We start from the raw sequence: 23,011 nt of genomic DNA, 5'->3' as shown, positions 1-23,011 counted from the left end.
CAATGAGTGTGCCAGAAGCGCAAGAGACAAAGACCACTGCAATAAGAGGGAGAATGCCAATTTCATGGACAGGGGTTTCAATCACTGATATCAGCACAACTCGACTCATTTAAACACTGTTTCGGTGGATAAATGCTTTATTGAGCTACCTCACAGTCATCTCCAATCAAGGAAAGGAGATGGCTGGGATCCTCAAGGCCTCATGGAGACACCCAGTGCACAAAGGTTTCCCTGTGGCACGGTCAGGGTTAGGGACAAATGGTACTCAGCATCCAGCACTGCAGCAAACATCCTCCTTATGGTCCCAGGGTAAATAAAACAAGCAGTTTCCCAAGTCTTACTTCTGCACCTCTCAGGCGCTCAGAAAGCTGATTAACTCCTTCCAGAAAGGCTCACCTATGATGGTTGCAACCTACCGACTCCTCTCCCAGCAGGCTGGGTACTTTCTCCTGGCCCTGGCAGTGCATAGCCTTGAGGCCACTCGCCAGAACACACTGGCACTGGAACTCAGCAATTTATAAATGTCACAGGTATGCAGCTCCTTCCTTGGTCATTAAGGGATCCTGGAACAAAGACTTGGTAAAGTGGACCAGTTCGTACTCCAATAGCTTACCAATTAACTCTCTCCTGTATAGTTCATATTTTAGGGGTTTTCTTCAATCAAATACTGCATTTCAGTGCACGACTGGCTCATGCCACACAACCATCCCAGGTAAAGCTGTGTAGTTGCTCCTGGACAGGCTAATGCTGCGTGAGGGAGATCAGGCAAAAAAGAAAAAGCAGGCAGAAAAGAATTGCAGACAAACTAAAGAGAGCAATCTTTCACTCCCCCATACACAGGACACCATACCTACTGGGCTACAAATTACCCTGAGACTACTGCCAATCCAACATACTGTAAGAGAGGCTAGCAGCCATTCTTTCAAGGAGGCCACACTGGGTGCTCATTTCGACATGGCTCCGGGAGGAGGAGGGCTCTCTAACAGGAAGGTCTAAAGTGAGCTTATGTGTTTATAAACTGGGGCATCTGCGTCTTAACATATCAATAAATGAATTAAAAAAACAAGCTCCCCCCCCCAACAGTTTGAAGACTCCTGATTTAAAGGTAAAACAATTTAGTATGAATCTTTAACAGGTTTATTGAATTTCCGCTATACAAACTAACAGTTCTCTACCTGCAGCTAAACTTCTAAAGTCCAAAAACTAGCCAGGGGCGCCGCACACAGTTTGGGAACCACTTCGCTGATCCAGTTCGGACACAATAAAATTACAGCCAGTGGTTCCCAAACTGTGTGTGGCGCACCAGGGAGCCGCGGCTCCCAGTTTGGGAACCACAGAGAGGATAGTGCAATTTGTGTGGACTACTGTAGTTTGAACAGATTTGTGCTCTGCTTCCACATTTGAGAAGGAGAGCGTGAAGTACGTGCAAGGTTTAATAACCAAATTTTTTTTTTTTTTTTTTTTACAAAAAACAGACATGAGCTCGTGCAAGCAAGCCAGCAGGAAGCACAAGAAAGAACGACTGATAATAAATGAGCCAGAGAGATACAGCTCACCTACCACAGTGGCGCAGTATACATGTTAGATATGGGGCGATACAAACCCACCAGAAACGCGAACAAGCATTTGCAATGCAATAGGTCTAGCATTTGATTGCGTTAGAGCTATTGGCATTGTACATTCGTAACAGGACTTTTTTTGCCACAAGTTGGTTAACCTGCCTCATAATTTCGTCTCTTCCTGACATATAATTCCAGTGGCCTGTATATAACTAAACCACTTCAATTTTCCTTCTTCCTCTACCTGCAGCAAAACATGAAAATGTTGCCATTTAGCATCCTAATTTAGATCTGCAATGCTCCAATAGAACACCACTTTCACCAACCCACTATCAAGAGTTGCTGGATAACAACCCGCTCCCACCCCCCACCGCCCAAAATAAAAGACAAAACCACCACAGAGGAGAAATAAACTAGAAGGGTCACCCAAACATATCAAGAGTGTTTGAACTGTCATCGTGTAATAACGATGTTGAGTTGGTCTGAATCATGATCATAATATAATTGTAATAAGGAGAGATTATTACAACATACAATTATACATACCTTGATCAGAAATACACTTTTGGCATTAAATTGCAATGCTCAAAATAGCCCCTTGAGGACATTAACAAAAATGTCATTTGTAAGAAACATGGTCATGTATCCAAATTGTTATGGCCCTTGGCGGGCTTAACCCAGTGGGGAAGAAAACAGGACAAAGTAATGCAGTGTAACCATATACTTAGTCCCCAGAGGGTGGTTTTAGGGCTAGCTGGCTTACTGCAATGATACTACAAGCAAGGCCTTCAAAACAAAACTTCTCTCAGCTGTAAAACCAAAGTTTAGTCATGAAGAAGCTGAAAAGGCACTGAATAGTGGGAGGGCTTATTTTGGAGTCCCCAATAACCTAGTGTGGGGACCCAGATATGATGTAGACCAAAACAGCCTTTTGAAGGTGGTCCCACTGTCCTAGGACCACCACAAGCTGAGTAATGTGCAAAAATGTTTTGTAAGAGTAATGCCGTGTAAAGCATTATGGGGCAAGTTTTTGTACCACAAATGTTTTAGTATGTTGATATGACTAATGCTCAGAACAGCCCCTAGGGGACACCACAATGAAAATAGCATTTGTAAGAAGTATGGTTAGGTAATATATAGTTGGCCCCTAGGGAGCATAACCACACAAAAAGAAAATGGCAAAGTAATGCACTGTAACCATACGTGACTGTGAAGAATGCGACTTTAAAGACATAAAAAATACTTTGTGGGTGTGTGGAAAACGAGTTCTGTCACATTTAACGATCTTCAGTATATTGAGTTCAAAAGATCAGCCCAGCTAAGTGACCTTGCACTGACAATTCAGTGAGTGGACATATTAAAAAAGCACTCTACTTGATCAGAAGATGTGTAAGAGTTTTGGATCATGTATTTGTAGAGAAAGATCCATGGAAATTTAGTTGGTCTGATACTGATGGGGTGCTAAAACCTATTAAATTTGTTAAGCCTATACCCACAGAACTTAAACGTAACATGTACTTGCAAAACCTGTGCTACAAAAAGATGTCCCGTCTATATGCTCTTCACAAATTTTCAGCACTCTGCAAATGTACCACAAGTGATTGCTGAAACTAAGGGGACTATGAAAATGTGTCAAACAGCAGTGATCATAACATTGTTTGGTGTATACATAAAAGGACAAAAAACATTTATTTTCTATATATGTCTTTTCCTCTATTACAACCCACATTAAAGAAAATGGCGGAAGTGTTGCTCTGAGGAGTTCTTTTCTGTCTCTAAAAGACTACTTGACTCCCAAAACCCATGTTTTGGAACAAAAAAAAAAGTATATAGGTCTTATGGTTCACTAAATATTACATCACTGCAACACATCCACCATTTTTAAATATGTCATCCAGACAAATACGGCACAGATCAACAATGTCTACCTAAGCTAAATTACTTTTCTAATGATCCAACAACTCAAAAGTAAAAATCTCTGGACAACAAATTTTTTTATGGAGGTGTATCAGGGGGTCGGTATTACTGTATGCATCCACTACAGGTTTATGCAAAAACTTCCACAGACGATCTAAATAGACTTAGAAACGGATGCTAAAGAATTTCAGTACCAAGGTGGTTGGAGAAACCATGGTTCAATCCTTTGTATAAATTAGCATTTACCTTAATTCCAGCTAGTTTAAGACTTCACCAATCTCATCCTTTGTTGTCTCTATTACACTCCTTGCAGAACAAACTGTCTAAATCGGTGTTTCCCAAACTGGGTCGCGCAGATTTTTAGTGGGTCACAAAATTGGAAACAATGAAGGTGCCTTTAAAATCTGTTTATATCTTGTCACATTTGATGGACTTCTAAGACAGGACAAGTGTCATACCAGGTCTGACAAATTGCTGCTTATGCTTTTATAACTTGCGGATTGGTGTTTACAAACTCTCCTCTTTGCAGTCAAAGAAAATTAAAGTGAATTATGACAATCTTGCTGGGCTACAGAATATGTTAAAGTAAAGTCTGTAGGATGCAATTTTCTTGTAACAAAAAGTAAAAACCTGTAGATTAACTGTCAATAGTCAGCAGTTATAAAAGCTAAAATAAAGTACTTGTAATTATGAGGTGTGATGGAAGCATATTTTAATAGGATCAGAACGTAGACTACTTAGTGATGCACAAATTATAAATCTTTTACTGAAACCCACACATTGCTTTTACGCTATATAGTTTCATCAGTAAAGTATGTCCGTGTACATTTAGTGGCCATTACAATGAAAAATATGCTGCCTTTGAACACAACGCTGTAGTTACATACAAAAAACGCCCTCATGTCCATTAAAGCTGAATGGGTTATGAAGGTTGGTTTTCACAGGATCATGTTTCTAGAAAGTTTGGTAAGTACTGCCCTAGACCTAGTATAATTATATTTAAGCGCCCCAGATTGAGCATAGTGCACGTTGGCTGACGATCTCAAGATCATTTCTGGGGAATACATTTTAGTGACACTACAAGACCAAGTTAATATTTGCCTTTTGACAAATACACGACACCACAAATCATTATTTGTAGACAACCAGCTATTAACAGCTTAGCTAACATGACAGAGTGGGAGGAGTCAAGTTATGGTCGACCAGTAGTTCCCAGACATTTTGAGCGACTGCAGAATAGGAACTTAGGTCACAAACCTATTTTAATGGGTGGGGCCCTTCTGAGGAGCTACCTTAACGAGACTTCAAGGTCTCTGGATGATACATGTTTTTGTATTTATATTAGTTCACTGTCTTATCCTTTTGACCAGTTGCAATAAGGTGCAATTCCTTCCCAGCTCTACTCTCTTCATCTTGTCTCTTTTTGGCACCAAAGACATGCACACAATTTAACCCATTTTAAAGGTTCGATGGAATAAGCTATAAAGGTCTTTAAAATCTGTTTTTTTAATTCCAAAATCTCGAATTTTCTTTTATGTAACAAATAAAGCTGCACTGATGGTTAGATACCAATATATGTAGTGCATGTTTAGGAGCTACATTTCCCTCATTTCTTTAATTCTAAATGTCAGTAGAGAAGTGTTTTCAGCCAAATACATGTGTCCAATTTAGCTACATTTTTAAACTGAAAAAGTTACGAAATTTTGCCTATCTTTTTTTGTGAAGTTTTTAATAAAAGAAATGCTTGGATATTTTCTAAGGATCCAGCATATTCAGATATTCTTTTTTTGGGAGCCTGAAATAAGACTTGCTGTATTATTACAAGTCAGACAATTAAAAGTCTGTGTTCCGAGAGAAAAGATGGCGGCCGCGAGTCTCTAGAAGCCAGAGGCTCACTCTCCCATCGAGGATCCTGTTCGGCGTTCGTGCCTCCCACCCCTGACAGAAGCAGATTATGCGGGAGGTGAGCGCCGCTGTACCTGGTGGTATTTCTGCCACGATTTTTAGCGGCTGTGCTTCTTGCTGCTGCCTGGTGAGCCGTGTTGGCCGCGCTAGCTGCTCCGGCCACAGCAGTCGTAATGGCGTTTTTTTGGAGGCTTTTTTCTTTTTCCTCCTCGGCAGTGCTGGCAATGCTGGGAGGCAGGCTACTTTAAGAACCCAGGGGGCCCCGGAGGATAAACAATCAGCTCCGGATCAGAACTCTAAGTTGAGAAGTGATGTTAGGCTGGCTGGTGCACAACTGAGAGGGTTGACTATACTCTTCATGTTTAAAACCCCTCAAAATTTAGATCTTTTAGTGGGCAGTATGCCCATAGAGTCCACTAACCTCGAGTGCCCCCAGGATTTGGCAGCAGAGGGGACTGATGTTGGCAGCTGTCACTGATGGTGATGGGCCCTTGGACATAAGTAATCTTGCGGGGGGACTGTTCATGACACATTTACACCTCTCCGCTCTCAGTTCTAGCGGTGTTGATCAGCAAGCACTGCCTGAGGGAAAGACCTGCCAGAAGGCTCCCCATCTTTGGACAATGCGAAGCCCGCTCAAGTCCCTGAGACAGATCACCGTGACCTGGCAGCAGCAAAACTTCCATCGGCAGGTACAAACCTGTTGGCCCCTGTTTGTACCCCCGGGGCCACAAGCAATTCCCAGCAGGGAAAGGAGGATTGCCCTTCTCTGGGCGAAGTCGGAGAGAATTTCTATTCCCTTTCGGATCGATCTAGGGACTCGGATGATGCCACCACTAGCTCTTCCACAGACAGAGACTGGAAATAGTTCCACTGCCCCACCTCTATGCTGAGGCGTACTGCAATCAAGTGTCATGAAAGGCGAGGCGAAGGGCCCAATCGGGACAAGCTTATGGAGCTCAATGAGAAAAAGAAAAGTAAGAAAAAGGCACGTGGGGTGAGAGCAATGTCGTGGGATTACACAGGTATACAACAACTACTGCACAGTTTGGATGATCTCTCGGATCCAGCTGGCTTCGAGATTGATGCTACAAAGTCAGAGACTTCTCCCCCCTCATTGGGCCTTATTTATCAAACCATTATGGCACAACACAAACAGACGCAGGGTGACCGTAAAAAACCCAGGGTGGCCACGAAGCAACTACAAGTAGCAGTTAACAAGATTGCAAAGACTTGGTCAGAAATTGGGGAACGGATTGCTACAATCGAGTCCCTGGCCAATGTATTAGAAACAGGCTTGGGGGCAGTGGTACAACAAACTGCCATACATGATACTCAACTCTGACATCCAGTGGAAAATAGAGGACTTTGAAAACCGGCAACGCCGTAATAATTTACGCATACTGGGGATACAAGGAGTAGAAGGGCAGGACCCAAGGGCCTTTATAATTAGACTGTTTAGGGCAGCATTTCCAGAGCAGACTGGGAGAAAGATTCAAAGAGCTCATCGGTTCCCATTGTATCTGAATAAGCAGCAAGCCACAGGAGGAGCCGGGACAAACCAGCATCAGCCCAGGGCCTTTATTGTTCACTTTGGCAACTATGTGCTGCGCCAAATAATTTTCAAGAAGGCTCGCCCGACTCCAAGATTAGCTGTGAGGGCGGCACCTTTTTCTCTCGCCCAGAATTTTGTCATGCCACAGTAGAGAGACGTTGGCGCTTGGGACAATTGATTAGCCCCTTTCCGTAGAAGGGAGCGGAAGCCTTTCTACTGTCCCCTGCTCGATTGAAGACAATATATAAAGGCACAGTCTGTGTGTTCTCGTCTGAGATCAAGGCTAAAGAATATTTGCAATCTCTGACTTAATTGACTTCAAGAGGTTTAATAAGGGGGGAAAAAACATATAAATGGGGGGAAGGATTGAGGAAGGTGGAGTAGAGGGGTGTGGAAGGGGAAAAGCAAGTTAAAGAGAAGAGGAAAAAGAATTGAAGAGGGGAAAAAAGACAAATTTTGGCTTAGTGGTTCAACAGCCAGGTGTTTCCTGGCGTGGCCAGAATTTATTACTTAGTTTACTTTTTGGGGATTGTTTTTTAGGTTATTGGAGGGGGGGTTGTCTTTTTTTCTAGATGCTGTTGTTGGAGCCCCCGAGGGGAAGGCGCCCTGTCCATCTTACAGACCTTCAGTCTGGTTGTCTCTTCTGGTAAGGTGCAGGGGAGGAGGGGTGATGAGGGTCCCGGTTTGGGGGGCTGGTGGTTGGTGGGTGGGGTTGGGTAGGCTGGGTAGTATTAAAGCAACAAAGATGCACACAACGATGTATATGAAGGTACTGAAGATTTTCTTTGCATGTATGATTAGGTTTGGTTTAACTATGGATGCATTTGTTAGAGCCTTGAATGGGGCACTGTAATACTCTCCGTGTAGCCACTATAAATATATGCGGGCTAAACGATCTGGTGAAAAGGTGCCTTGTCACTCATGGCCTAAAAACATTAAAGGCAGATATAATCTGCCTACAGGAGACGCATGTTATCCCGACCAAAAAACATTTGTTGGATTTCCAGGGTTTCCAACTATTGGCCTACACCACTCAAGGAACTACAACAAAAGGAGTTGCAGTACTTGCACAACGTGACCTCCTTGCGGTGGCTAAGGAAAGGGTTGATAATCTGGGCCGCTGGGTTATATTAGAGTGCATAATGGGGCTATTTAATTTTACTCTGTGCTCAATTTACAGCTCTAACTTTGATGATCCGGATAGTATTAATAACTTGAATGTGGAGCTTGCCGTTTGGCCTCTACCGCTTATTAAGTGTTGTGACTTGAATATACATATTGGGACTGGTATTCCCTTGCAGAATCAGGATTCATATTCAGGATGAAAACCGAAGGTGTTTTGAGCTCTACAAACTCTAGTGCAGAACCATGGCCTTGTGGATGCTTGGCAGCATTGCGCGCCTGCTGATCCTGGGTATATCTTTTTTTCCTATCCACACAGGAAGTCTGTTCGACTAGATTATTTTTTTCTGTCAGCCTCACTGTGTGAAGGGCTTTCTGTTGAAATGTTCCCCAGGGTCATGTCTGATCATAATCCTTTGGTAGCACAATCGTCTATCTTGCGTAAAGAGCGACGTCTTAAACCCTGGTCTTTTGATCAGGGCTTTTGTTAGACCCGGCTTATGTGTCATGGCTGAAAAAATGGATACTGGAGTTCTTGAGCTTTAATAGGGGCACGGCTCCTCCTAGAATGCCCTAAAAACAGCTTTTTGTGGGGAAACTCCGACCTATGCCTTAAACCTTGAAAAACAACACAGCTCAGCTATATCGACGGCCCAGATGGAGCTGGCCTCTTTGGAGCGACAGATAGTGGGGTTGACAATGAATAATCTTCCTATGCAGGATACTTTAGATAAGATCACTGTTATGAAAGCCAGGATTACCCAGATGTATTTAGATCAAGATATTGTTAAGGCCCAGACGCGCAGAAAGGAGCGCTACGAGTTTAGCGAGAAGGTGGGCAAACTTCTTGCATACAATACTAGACAGAGGGTGACTCAGGATGCCATTATCACTATTATGGATAGTCAGGGGCAGATCGTACGGGGGAATCTGGTGATATTGAAGGTTTTTAAGGACTATATTTCTGCGCTGTATCAGCAGGAAAACCATCCCTTATGTGATATAGGAGGAAAGATTAGCCAGTACTTGAATGAAACGCCAGGCCCTTGGCTGTCAGACGAGAATCGCCAGCTGGCTACTCCTATTTTGCCGGACGAGATCACAGCAGCATTATCTTCTCTGCCTAATGGGAAAGCTACTGGGCCCAACATGATCCTAATGAAATGTTTTAAGACCTTTTTTGAGGAACTTAAAGACTACATCCTGGCGTGGTTTTTGTCAGTGCAGGATGGAGTGCAGGCACCGGGCTCATGGTTAGATGCTAACATTATTGTATTTTTAAAAATAATTAATAAATGCAGATGCCAAGCTGTATGCCAAAATTCTTGAGACTAGAATGAGCAGAGTAATTAGTGGACTTATTTCCTCATGGCAGCATGGGTTTATCCCTGGGCGGGGGGCTGCTGACCACGTGAGGCGGGTCACTGCCATGCTAGATGCATCCCAGGTCATGGCTGCCCCCCCCCATGTCATTAATTCTGCTAGATGCCAAAAAGCTTTTGACTGGGTGAGCTGGGAGTATCTTTGGGCAGTGCTCCTTAAAGCTAATATAGGTCCTGGCTTTATTAGGGCTATACAGGGTTTAGATCAGAAACCCAAGGACCGACTTCAATCGGCCGGGGCAGCCTCTGACCCTGTTTTTATCACAAGAGTTACTAGACAGGGCTGTCCCCGCTCGCCTTTACTTTTTGCACTCTATAGTGATCCTAATTAGGAGGCTTCTCCAAAGTAATTTGATCCCGCCCATGGTAATGGTCGATGCCACGTCTAAAATTCTGGCTTATGCCGATGATATAGCCGTTATTACACCCGATCCTGGGATGGCTATTGAAGAAATAGAGACGCTAGCGGCAGAGTTTGGCAAGGTCTCGGGCTATTTATTAAATATGGCTAAAAGTCAAATATTGGGCAATGAATGGATCTCTATTGTTGATAATAGAAAGGTTGAACAAGTGACCTACTTAGGTGTTAGATTAACAACTAACCTGGAGCAGAATGCTGAGAGAAATTTTGCCCCCGTATTAGCTAAAACTAGGAAAGAGCTGCACTGTATGAATAATTTACATTTAACGATTATTGGGAGGTGTAACCTTATTAAAACGCTTTTTTTTAACCCAGGGTTCTGTATCTTTTCCGTACCATCCCATTGGAAATTAGCAAGGTTTGGTTTAAACATATGGAGAGCCTAGCAAACAGTTGCATATGGTCCTTTGCCAAAATACGGCAGGCATATAAGTATCTAGTGCTCCCAAGAAAGAAAGGGGGGTGGGCTGCTCCTAACTTCCTTTTTTATTTTTGGGCAACCGCTTTGCAATATATTCAACCGTTATTTACTCAAGATTTTTATAATAGAGGTGCTTGGGAAAATTGTCCTATTTACAACATGATCTGGGGAAGCCATGCTAATGCAGCTTTTATTAGAATTGTCGAGCCTAGCTATTTTAAAAAAGTAACCTTTAAGACCGTCTGGATGGCATTTAAGGTGTGGTCCAGCATCAAATCTCAAATGGGAATAGAACGGATTAATTTTTACACCCCAATTGTGAACTCACCCATACACCCTGATATCTTTAAGGATAAACGCTGTGCCAATTGGGCACAGCGGGGTGTTCGGCGCATTAATGATTTTTATGATGATTTTTATGTGGATACCCATCTTAAATCTTTTGAGGAATTGACAAATGACTTCAAGCTGGACAGTAAAGATTTTTTTTTTTTAACTCCTACAAATTAGGGATTTTTTGTTGACAACCTCTACCTCTGTATGGCGTCACTGGGGGGACAGAATCCCTATCCTCAAAGTTTTGAATGTGTCTCCAAAATGGCAGGTTCGGTCGCTATATCCTCTTTTCTTGGATTTACTGTCAGATGATCTGGTTAACCATGCTGGGAGGTGGGCCTGGAGCACCGGGCCTCTGAAGCCTTATTTTCGGCTTCTTTAGATATGGCTCAGCATTTGTTGCTTGTGGCCGGCCCTCAAGCACAACACTATAAATCAGTATTCCAACTATACTATACTAAGCTAGCTTAAATGGGGCAGCTCGAAGGGGGTGGTATGTCCCCACTGCAAGACTGAAGTGGCCGACTTAGTACATATGTTTTTTAGTTGTAGATTACATTAATTTTTTATTGATATAGCTAAGTTTATGTCTAGGATTATTCATTAGGACGTTGTGATTACACCTCAACTTGTACTGTTAGGAATTGATAGAGCTGTGTATCCGGACCAGCCACGGAGGTTCTTGTTCCTAGATGTGTCAGCGGCCCGCTGTTGTATTACGTCCGATTGGCTGGAACCGATGCCACCAACTTTTATTCATTGGTTGGCCTGGATGTGTTTAATGTTTTCCCTCGAGATTAGTTCCTATGCGCTTAAGGGGCCTACCCGTAGACAGATCGGTAACTACCTGGGCCCCGTTTGCACAGTGGCTTGGTGATAGCTGAACACTGATTGCAGGGGATCTGTATTAGGCTCAATTAATTCTTCCCTTATCACTTTTTTTTTTAGCATGGTTTTAACAAATCTAATAATTGCTGGTTGTTATATACGGATGAGAGAAATTATATGTATTTATATGCCTTCTATTTGTATTCTTTTTTTCTGTGCATCTTCAACAAAAAAAAAAAAATTTAAACGTCTGTTCCTTAGCAGCGACTACCTGATAAAGAAAAATAATGGAACAGATGTGAACTACAGAAGTGGGTACAAAGGCAGAACCAAAGCCTCTATAAGCTCCATAACACAGGCGTCAGACCAGCATCGAAAGGACAGGAAACCTGATGTAGGACATTGATCCTAATGTGCCATACATGGAGTCCTTTCAAGTCATTTATATAAATTATTCCCAAAGCTAAAAGCCAGAAACAAACCTCTCAATCCTGAAAACGGCTCTCCACCTAAATACAATAATCAGCCTATTTATTTTCTCCTGATCACTGCACAAAAGCAGCAATGCAAAAATAATGACCAGAGCCCTCTAAAAAAAACGTGCCAAGCCTACGAAAAAAAATATGTCACCACAAAAAAATCTTTAGTAAACCAAGAATGAAGAATCGAAGGTCAAACGGTGCAAAAGAAAAATAGTTTTTTTAAAAAATTTGAAAACCTGGTATTCTGATGTCTCGTTTAGACATTGTGGTAAAAAGTACTAAGTGGGCTATACAGTCGGGAACTAAAGGGTCTTTTCCTATGAGCTTAAATTAATTTTTTAATAAGAGAATCGCTTGGTGAAGAAAGCTGCTAGGAAGGTTAACTTGGTATCAAAAGTAAAATGATGAACTAAAACAAAACGTTGCAAACGGAGCATCACTTAGAAAAAGCATCAAAATTGTAAAACAAATATATTCCAATCACAATACGAAATGCTATTTACAATTAAAGCAAGTACATCAGCTAGGAAATGACATACCTGTAATTTTGTCACGCACCAATTTGCAGGATTCAATTTCACCTATGCTCCCAAACAAGCTCTTCAGCTCTTCCTGTGTCATGTTCTGGGGAAGATAGTTGACTATTAGATTGGTCTTGCTGTCCTCTGTGTTTCCAGAATCAACAGGTGATGAGCAATTGTTATTTATGGGACTTGGAACGTTTGTTGTGTTATTGCAAGTTGGACCATTGGAAAGCTGAGTTTCCATAGCAGCAATTACCTGCTAAAGAAACAAGAAAAACACCTCAGAAAGAATGTAAAAAACAACCAATTACACTTAAGCAGAACGTCCAGAACTCATTAGCAGAAGCATGAGTGATTCAAACACCCATAGTGCAGTTTACAGTAAGGTGCTAATCTCCTATTAAATACAAAATACATCGTTTCAGTTATCTCGTCGGTTACCTTAACTTTGCTAATTACTAAACCATAAAAAGTTATTTAAATGCCCTAAGCATTTTGAATGCTGACACTTAGCGGTCTACCGCCCGACATTACAAAACACATGCTCGCAACAAAAAATTTGATTTGCATTGCTTTACCTCAAAATGCCTTTATTCAAACTATTTAGAGCTTGTGGTGAGGGCTGCACAACTTTACATCACTACCTTGGTTTTAAAAAAAAAAAAAGCTGGAGCTCCAAATCACACCCTTAGCTAATACCTTAATACACAATTGGCCATTTAGCTTTTTTCCCTACGCACATACTGAAAGGGGGTTACGGTGATGGCTCACACACAGAAGAGCACTTTCACTCGTTATGGTTATCAATGCACGCACACCCTTTAAATCACAACGCCTACCTACCATGTTCAAGACACAAATTTGCCAATGGAAAGAATACAAATAAAAGCTATCAAAAGAACATGGTTGAAGGCTGAGTTGGGTAGATTGTTAACCATAACTGGCGAATAGCTATTATTTTCAGCATCTGAACGTTTATAACTCATTTGAACAGTGTCTTTCAATCAACAGAATGGGAAAACAAAATCCTTTTATCGCTATCCTTTTGCAATATTTGAATAAAGTTAACAAGTTTCAGATACTATCTTGGGATGACCATGTGGTTACAAAAACAAAATAAATCTTGACCAAGGATTCCCTAGTTTATAGGATGAAGACAATATGTAAAAAAAAAATTAAAAAAATTCTTATGTTCATTCAAAAAAGTTGTAACTTTGTTTACACTGCCAAAAGAAAATGTGGAGTGTCTGAAAGATGTACATTTACAGTTATGACTCAATATGGGGCTAATGCAGGCAAACTGGCAAGATAATACACATGTACACTACTAAGTGGTTTGATTTAGCTTGCTCTCCTCACTTAACCAAATCATTCCCTAAATATCTTCGGACAGCCCTTCCCCTTGCATTCAACCTTGCCCACTACCGTACACCACTCTATATTGTGGGGCACTTCCTCTATGGCTGGTGGTGATGGGCTGCCTCATCATAGTGGTATATCACATTGCTAGGAAACCCCCAGTGTCTACTGCAGCTTCCTATTAACATACTTGTGGTATCGATCTTTAATCAATCACCTCCACAATGAGTGGATAAAAGTACCCTCTTGGCCATAGTCTCATATGCCTACTTCAATATTCGCCGATACAAAAATACACAGCTAAACCCTTTTGTAGTATACTCTATGGAGAATTTTCTATTGAAACAAGTAGAAATCAGATCGCTGATCTTAGCATGTATGCAAATGCCTCTTCCAACAACTGAATTTCTAGTGAGCATTTATCTTTGACTTTGCGGCCATCCAGTTCTTTTTGTGTGTGGACAATTAAAGTAGTAAATGTCAGCAATACAAAGTTTTGGGGGCATTCTAATCTCTAGTAAGTAGCCTTACCTCTGGTGGTCAAACTTAAGGAACTAGCAGCGGCACCTTAATGCAAGAAGTAACAGCATGCTTGAGCTGCTAGTATGTGTGTGTCTGGGTGTTTTGTAACCTGTATTTGGTAGGAAATTATGTAAAGGGTACCGAAGATGCATCAACTGAACTGAGCATAAAATAAGCTTTACTCATTCAGAAAAAAAAAACACTACAGTGGCTTATACTAAAACATGTAAGTATGCGTGCTCAGAGTAGCAAGGTTGGGAAGGGGAGCTGGGGCATCCTCCGTGTAACAAACAAAAAAAAACTGTAATCACTGCAGAACAAAAACCCTTCAAGAGTGATTGTTCGCCCCACGGTGAAATGTCTGAACATCTTATGAATTATCAATATTACAGAATACACCTTTGTGCATAATCTAAGAATTAAGGTACTTTGAATAGTATTCAGCTGTTTTTAATGTGGAAACTGCTACTGCATAATTTTCCACCTGGTATCATTGTAAACAACTAAGCTTACAAAGTGACACTTTATCAGCTTCACAATGAAATCCTCAGATGGCACTGCTAGAAATCAAACCGGTGTCCTCAGTTACACATAGAATGGTGCTGTGTGCAGTAGCCTATCACAAAGAGCTATTCCCCACACATTATGTGAATTAGTGGAGTGATGCATAGAATGTTCCTTGACACCAATGATAGGATGCAATCATTCTTTTGATGGATTTCATCTGGTCTTTCATAAATTGCTGCAAGTTAGGGATGCCACTACAGAATGGAAAAAAAAAACATTTTCCTTTACTTAGGGAAGGCAAAGTCATTACCAACGCATTTGGATCCCTATTTTCAACTCCTAAGTACCCTGAATTGGTAGCAACCTGTAGCCTATCAGTGAAAATGCTCAGGATACCAGAGTTGTTCTTTTGAGCAGGATAGCAGTTACCTTCTCTGCTGACTTCAAACCTGAATGCAAACCATTCCCCAGGCCTGACATTAGCCCATATCATTGGTGTTGAACATTAAAATTAAAAGATTAGGCAGACTCGGGGGGGGGGGGGGGGGGGGGGGGGGGGGGGGGGGGGGAGTCCCCGTGATACATTAGGGGGAAAAAGAACAAAAGATTGTTTTAGAGTTCTGAATGGCTTTGGGTGGGATAGGGCTTTTACTTAGGTCGTCCTGCCTCACCCTCTAGAACTGGGCCTGTATCTAAAGTTCTTAACAAGCTATTTAAAATACCGTCCTTTTCAGACTTTGTACAAGACATTGTCTTTCCTTAGGCAGCCAGCAGTATGACGTCCCAGGGACTAGATACAGCACCACAATAAGACAAGGGGTGGTGGTCATTTACAGCTTTACTTGCTTGAACCAGGTCTCACAGGAAGTTTAAGATGTTATGCTCTGCCTTATACTGGTCTGCACTCAGCTAAGTACACTTTCCTGATTAGGAAAAGAGTAGGCCTCCAATCAAATGATTTAAAAAGCAAGAACATTAATCTTGTCGCACAAAGGCAATATAAATTAAGTTAATAAAATTATAAAAATAAAGGATGCTCTATCAAACTAGAAAAAGGATATTTTAGAATAGCTATGCTGCAAACAGCTCTAAATGGAAAATGAGTTAAATCAGAAATGCTCACAAATGAATGATGTATGAAATTGAACGAGGTACATAAGCAGAACACAGATTATAACAATGGAGGGCATCACTGAAAAAGAATTTTACCCTAAGAAACCTAGCTGCAGTTACCTAGAAGAGGGGACTGCCTGTAGGAGATGGTATGGATCTTCCTGGGCCCGTTTTAACCTGGCGTGCTGCCTTGAAAATTCTAAGTGTGACTGCTGCCCATGGTCATTACCAACCAGAAAGGATGTGTCAGGAGTCTACTAGTCTTCTCCCTGACTCTGCCCAGTGAACTCTGGTCACTGAACCGTCTAAGACATTTTTCCTCTGAGGTTTTGTGTCTCATGCCCCCCCCCCCCCAAGAACTGTGTGCAGGTATCAACTATGACCTGTTACCCACACCTGGTTCCCAGACTGACTGATTTGTGGGGTTGGCTCTCAAACCAGGAGAGGTTCCAGCTGCACCAGCTGAACGCCCTTGGTTTCTGAGGCTCGTTGGAAACAGAGGGTGCACCTCCACCAGCACAGTGCATCCAGCAAGACGCTTGCATTAGAACTGCACTGCATCAGACAAGTTTGTTAAACCCTTTGATGCTAAGCACCCCCCCCCCCCCAGTTCTACCCATCCACCCCTCCCCACAAAGCTTTTTTTGGCTATTTGGGGTAGGTCACTCTTATGCCCCCCCATAACTTTGTCCATATAAACTACCCACTGCAAATGTGTGCCATTTTTCCCCCCAACAGCCTGAGGATTCTAAAGGTACCCTGGATTTGTGACCAAGAAAATAGCCAAAATACAGTTAAACTGTGGGTTTGGGGGGGGCGATGGGGAAAAGTGCTGCAGAATAAAGTGACTTTTTTTCCCTACAATGGCATCAACGGAGGGTTTGCAGTGCTAAAATCACCATCTTCCCCGCTTTCAGGAACAGGCAGACCTGAATCCAAAAACCAAATTTTTCAACGCAGTTTTGGCATTTTACTGGTACAACCCATTTGTCCTATTTTTTGTGGTTTCATCCTCCAACCAATTAGTGGGAGAAATAGGTGAGAAACCAATGGTGGATTCCAGAATGCTATACATTTCTTAAAAGTAGACAAACAAAATCTTATTTCAGCAAGGGGTCGTTTGTGAAGATCTTCAGTGTTTTCCTATAGAAAGTAACAGTTGAAAAAAATGTTGATAAGTTGACAAAAACAGCTATTTGTGTATGTTTGTATCTAACTTTTTCTAACTACAGCAGATTTTTGTTAGCAATATACTGTTGTGTCCTCTGGACCCTTCTGGTTGTGGTGGATGTACAAAGCTATTAACTGAGCTGTATCTTCCAATGTTTTTTCTTTGAGTACAGGATATACAGCAATCCCTTTGGTAAACAGTGAAAAATAGGTGTTCAAGGAAAACTATGTATTTCTGAAATGGGCACAAAATGTGGAACTTAGAAGTAGTGGCTATTTGCACATCTAAGAATTTGTTGGTACCCATACTAGCATGCGAATTAGAGGGTATTTCTCAAAATGATTTCCTTCTTACGCAGTCTTACATTTGGAAGCACAAATTCAGAGAAAGACAATTGGTATTAACACTTGTTCTCCTATCCTGTGTTTCCCCCAACTCTCCCGATCGTACTTCACTTGTGTGGGTAGGCCTGGTGCCCAAGACACGAAATGGCCCAAGACGCAGCATGGACATCACGTTTTTCCGAGGAAGACTGACGCCTTTTTTGGAATGTGCCTAGCTGTGGATTTTGGGCTCTAACTCAGCTGACACCTAGGGAACCCTAACAAACCTGTACTTAAAAAAAAATACTAGACACCTAGGGGAATCCAAGATGAAGTGATGTGTGTGGCTCTCACCACATGCTTTCTTCCACCCAGCATTCTCCCAAGACTTATGATAAAAATGGTACCTCACTTGTGTGACTGGGCCTGGTGCCAGTGACAGGAACTTGTCAAACCAAGGGCACGGGGAGCCCTTTCTAGGAGACTCCTCGTGGCATTGTTTGGATACATTCCTGTCTCTAGCACTAGGCCCTACCACACAACTGGTGCAGTTTTTTTTTTTTTTTTTTAATAGGTAGAAGTGGGGTACTGCTGGGTGGGAGGAATTTTGTGCAGATTCTGGCAGTTTCCATCCCCAAAATGAGTAAAATTGTGTATTTTTATTCAACATTTGAGGTTTGCAGGGCATTGTGGGCAAGAAAATGGTGTGGGATGGATCTGAAGCACACCACCCTGGAAACCCCCAGATTTCTAGTTTTAGGAGCAGTCTGGTAGGTTTTCTAGGTGGCAGCCTACCCAAGCACAGAAAGTGCAGCTGTTCACCATCACAAGTGGGATGATACTGGGAGTTAGCCAAAACCTCCTGACCCACATGTAAAAAAAACACCCAAAAAAATCAAATACCCTGTTAGTCTGTAGGGGAACAGAAAGACTGTTTCCCCATTTTTGAGGGGACGGAGTATGGCCACACCGGGCAGCCACCACCCTACAAAAAAAAAAAATCCCTTGTGTCTAGTAGGCTTCCCGCCTCCCTCCACCCTCCCCCCTCAAACCCCAGGGAGGCAGATGGGGATAACTGATCTAACTCCTCGGGAGTTGGGGGCAGAAAGACTGTTTCCCTATTTTTTTTTTGGGGGGGGGGGGGGGGGGGGGGGGGGCAATACCTATGCTGGGCAGCCCCCACCGATACAAATAAGTGATCCCTGGCATCCAGTGGGAGTTTTCAGAAATGGTATGTCAGGCCCTGAGACAACGACATCCACCACCTTCTCAACCCAACAAAGCCCTACATATCCCAGGACCCACAAAGTGTTCAATAATTTGAACGAATTACCATAACACAAATGTCCTATCGGACAAAACTACACTGTTCAAGCGAGAGTACACAGTGATTATTTTTCAAAATATTAAGGACTTTTCTCAAATTATATTCTGAGAAAGATTTCACCACAGAATTCATAATAAGAAAATGGTTAGGTCACTAGGAAGGAACAGAAGACATAGGATACCCACGCAGTACTTGCACAAAGTGCTCAGGGCTGGTAGGCTCAACCACATGCAGATCTATCATGCACTTTTGCTACACGTAAGTCTACCACACTTAATCATAGGCTGCACACTTCTCTTCATCCACACATTAACAATGTACAAGTCCGTGTCCACATTTATTTCGTGACAAACCAAGGTTAATTGAATAAAATAAAACAGTGAGTACAATTTCACTCCTCACTTGAGAAACTACTTGCATGGGCAACATAGCTCAATCCAATCATTAACACACTTCCTACAAAACCACATCTATTTTGGTGCCTCTCCACGGTTTTGATGCACTACATAAAATCTGTAATACTAATTTTACACACATTTAGGGGGTCATTATGAACACTGCGGGAATCCCTGCAGTGTTCATGCTGGTGGTCTTATAACAGACCACCAGCCCCCTTGAGACCCTGAAGGCTGAATAATAAACGTTCTGCTGGGCCAGGACATTGCCCACGGCTCCACATGGAGCCGTCGTCAATGCCGATCTGTGTAGGGTGCAGCAGCACCTGTCACGCAGATCACTGCCTGTAAATCGGGCAGTGGCCTGCTCAACGGGGCTGTGCACAGGGGCCCCTGCACTGCCCATGCTAAGTGCATGGGCAGTGCAGGGGCCCCCAGAAGGGCCCCAGAGCACCCCTTCCGCCAGCCTTTTCCTGGAAGGGGGGACCCACCAGGGAATGGCTGGCAGAACAAGGGTTCTTTATCTGCATGAAGAATTCCACCATCATTAGGCTGCCTGTCGGCGGTAGCCTGGCAGTGGTGGAAGGCCTCCTGTGGTGGTCCCCACTGCCTTCATTATGTGGCAGTCGAGACCGCCATGCCGGTGGAAGTAATTTCCATTGGCATGGCGGTCTCGACCGTCAAGTTCATAATGAGGGCCTAAGTCACAACCTATGTCGGGTCCAAAAATATCAGACTTACTGTGTTTTCCAACACCAAAGTGCTTATGAGAACACTTGCTAATTACACTTTAAAGCCACAGATTAAGATTGAAAATATAACTTACTCCACTATGAAAATCAATTGTTTTTTTTTTTTTTTAAACTTTAAATCACAAAGTGTGTGGCTGCTTCTTGTAACATACCACACGATGTTAACGAACAGTCCATATAGTTAAAACGCACAGTGCCATTAGTAAGCATCCCTGAAAAGTTAGAGTGAACAGGCAGTGGAGATGGACAGGATGTCAGTCATGACTACTACCTTTACTTGTACGTTTCATGCCGCCTCTGTTTTAATCTCAAACCTCCTACCATTGCCATACGCTTTTTACTAACACCAAACTTGTTTTCATATAGGTAAAACCATAATACAGTACACAATATCAAGAATTAGAATTACATTTAAAACATGTAATACATATCTGAGGACAAAACGGGAGACACTCAGAAGTACTATCGACACCAAGAAGGTTATGATTCTAACCTACAACAGCCAATGAGCGTAACAAACGTACTCAAAATCAGGTGCTTTGAACACACAGCATCTTCAGGCACAGAATCCGACAATTACTATTTCATATCCGTACCACTCGACCTACTTGACCCCATGATTCATATTCTTATGCAAACATACTGTCTAGTTCACATTTAATTTCCGACATATGACAGCATGAGAAGCTGTAAGGTTAGAGTATGACGGGGGTCGGAGACAAGGGTAAGGTTGGCTTAGCTTATGAATGCCATGTCGTATGCGATTATTGTTTAGCCTCCTCAACTTCTTTCCATAAACCATAAATCGCCTCCAAAACTTCCCTACAGACAGCACTAGTGTAATTAAATTACATAGGGCATGCTGCTGTATGCATTTATGTAGTGCAAACGTGCCAATTACAGACCCACTTTGCACTTCTGACAAAAAAAAAAAATATATATATATACACATACGCGCGCACACAGTCAAAAATCTTAACAAGCAAAGTTGCAATGCACTCCAAGCACACTCGGTTACAATAAAAATAGGGAAAAAAATCCCCTGATGATCATTAGATACCACACCTTTTTACACAAAGAAAGGCTGCAATACCATTCCTGTATTTCTCCGGCATAGAGAGGCAATTGACATTTACTGGACTCAGTAACAAAAGACAAGACACACTAAAAGACCACGCCATTTTCGAAATTGCATGATTGCAAACAATCAAACAGCGGTCCCGTGGGTTAAACTCTACTCAAGATCTACTATCTCAACAAACAATCTTATGGGTCCAGTACATCACTAAATGATTCAGACGGCCCAGTTCAATTTGTAAATGAATTAAAATAGAAAGGCACAAAACTAGTGCCGGAGGCGCCAAATGCAAAAAGTGCTCAGTGCGTTATGCATGATTACATTTAAATACATCCAAACACACGGTATGGATATAATATACCACGCAACATCAACACTAGTTCAGGATCCTGACAAGTCGAAAGGATAACCCTGTGGAAATGCCTACGTTTAAATACTAATGGAATTAATCCTCGGGCCTCTTCATGACAGTGCCGTCCGTCTAAAAAAAACTCAAATAGCATTTTTTTTTTTTTATAGCACACCATACATCAATTCGTTGTCAATCACGCTTTGAACAAAGGCTCCGTCAAAAATACAGCCCCTTCCCCCCACACACACACTCACAGAAAATAGTGTCCGACTACTTCCTCCTCGGGATATGGCCCGGCTTCCGGTCTGTGTATATGGGTCAGTCCTTGTTTTACGGATATCAAAACTGCATGAACAGCATACAGAAACTGCATTAAATGTGAAAATGGCCCTGTGATATGCCCCAGATATGGCGTTTTATTAATTTAGCAGCGAAACAGCCTAATTAACCTTACACCTGTAAACTATAAAGTTGCACTTTTTATTGTAATGTTTTAAATAAGCAGTGCTTACTGATTACGGATAAAATTAAACAGCAGTTTTTAAAAAAATGTACCGCAACTGTCATGGTTTACCTTCCATCTAAATGGTACAGTAGCTTTGAAGAAATCTGCATCGATGAAGCCAGTAACTATTGGCGGAAGGTCACCTTTATAATGCCATATCATAATGGAAAAACATTTTAGTTGATACTGGTCACATACCAAGATTATCGGAGGTGCATTGGATTGTGGTTTACGTGCTTCGCCGTACACATGGGTTTACAGACTGACCCTTGCGTCTTCAAAGACCAGAATGCTTAGAGCATGGACCCAGATTTTTTTTTACAATGGCAAAAGCCACCATTTCTCACACTGACCGGGAATAGATCTGCTCGTGGTCCCCCTGATACTACTCATTCCACCTAATCACTTGAGGATGACCCAGTACCAGAATGGACTCCCGTGTCAGTGCTTAACTACAAAGCCATATATAATTGGCTTTAAAAAAAAAAAAGTTCTTCACTGGTCGAATTACACACACCTGCAGCAGCAACCAACCAAATCAAATAAGACTGTCACCTTGAGCGCAAGCAATGAGTCGCCCCCCCCAAAAAAACACTATTATAAACTAACAGATCAAAATATTTCACAAAACAATTACAATCTTAATTACAACAAATTCAATATAAATCAATGTGCAATTATCAGAATCTTAAACTACAGAAACTAGCAATCTGTGGTCAATGGTGCTGAATCAAAGCAATCAATGAAAATGTCCCTGCTGTTAAAAGCAACATACATTATACATTTTATTTGCAACTCAAAAACGCACCCACTAATTGGGTTTAATCAGCATCCTACTTATCAAGTTCATAAACTCCACACAATGGTTCGATTTGAATGCCCAAGCATGCTTTAGCGCCTGCATCTGCAGTCCTAGAAACTACTTCTCTAAACAATGGCCTAATCTAAGGTCGCACAATAACAGACTGGCATGATCTGCTAGTATCCAAACACGTGTCAGAAGCCGCCCAAAGCCCATCTTCTTGCAATTTTACTCCATGTACCTTCATACTCAAGTACAGGCAACCACAGGAGTTGCTGCTTGACCCTGGCCTTCAAAGTGCCGTTAATTCAGTAAGTGTAAACCTGATACTTGGCGTGCAGATTCTTAGTGCA

At 42.1% G+C, this 23,011-nt stretch overlaps 1 protein-coding gene across 5 annotated transcripts in view; it reads right to left on the bottom strand.

Moving 5' to 3' along the window:
- ELAVL2 (ELAV like RNA binding protein 2) overlaps window positions 1-23,011 on the bottom strand; it is a 558,847-nt gene that overhangs the window by 276,384 nt on the left and 259,452 nt on the right. For 3 of the 5 annotated variants that reach the window (XM_069240845.1, XM_069240835.1, XM_069240864.1), the window contains exon 4: window positions 12,468-12,711. In XM_069240845.1, coding sequence (XP_069096946.1) covers window positions 12,468-12,711 — 244 coding nt within the window. The remainder of the gene's footprint in view (window positions 1-12,467; window positions 12,712-23,011) is intronic. The other 2 variants (XM_069240855.1, XM_069240874.1) reach the window with 1 other exon arrangement.

This window comes from Pleurodeles waltl, chromosome 1_2, assembly GCF_031143425.1.
Source record: "Pleurodeles waltl isolate 20211129_DDA chromosome 1_2, aPleWal1.hap1.20221129, whole genome shotgun sequence".
In the NCBI taxonomy this organism is placed as follows: Eukaryota; Metazoa; Chordata; class Amphibia; order Caudata; family Salamandridae; genus Pleurodeles; species Pleurodeles waltl.
This window is presented reverse-complemented; position numbering and strand designations above follow the sequence as displayed.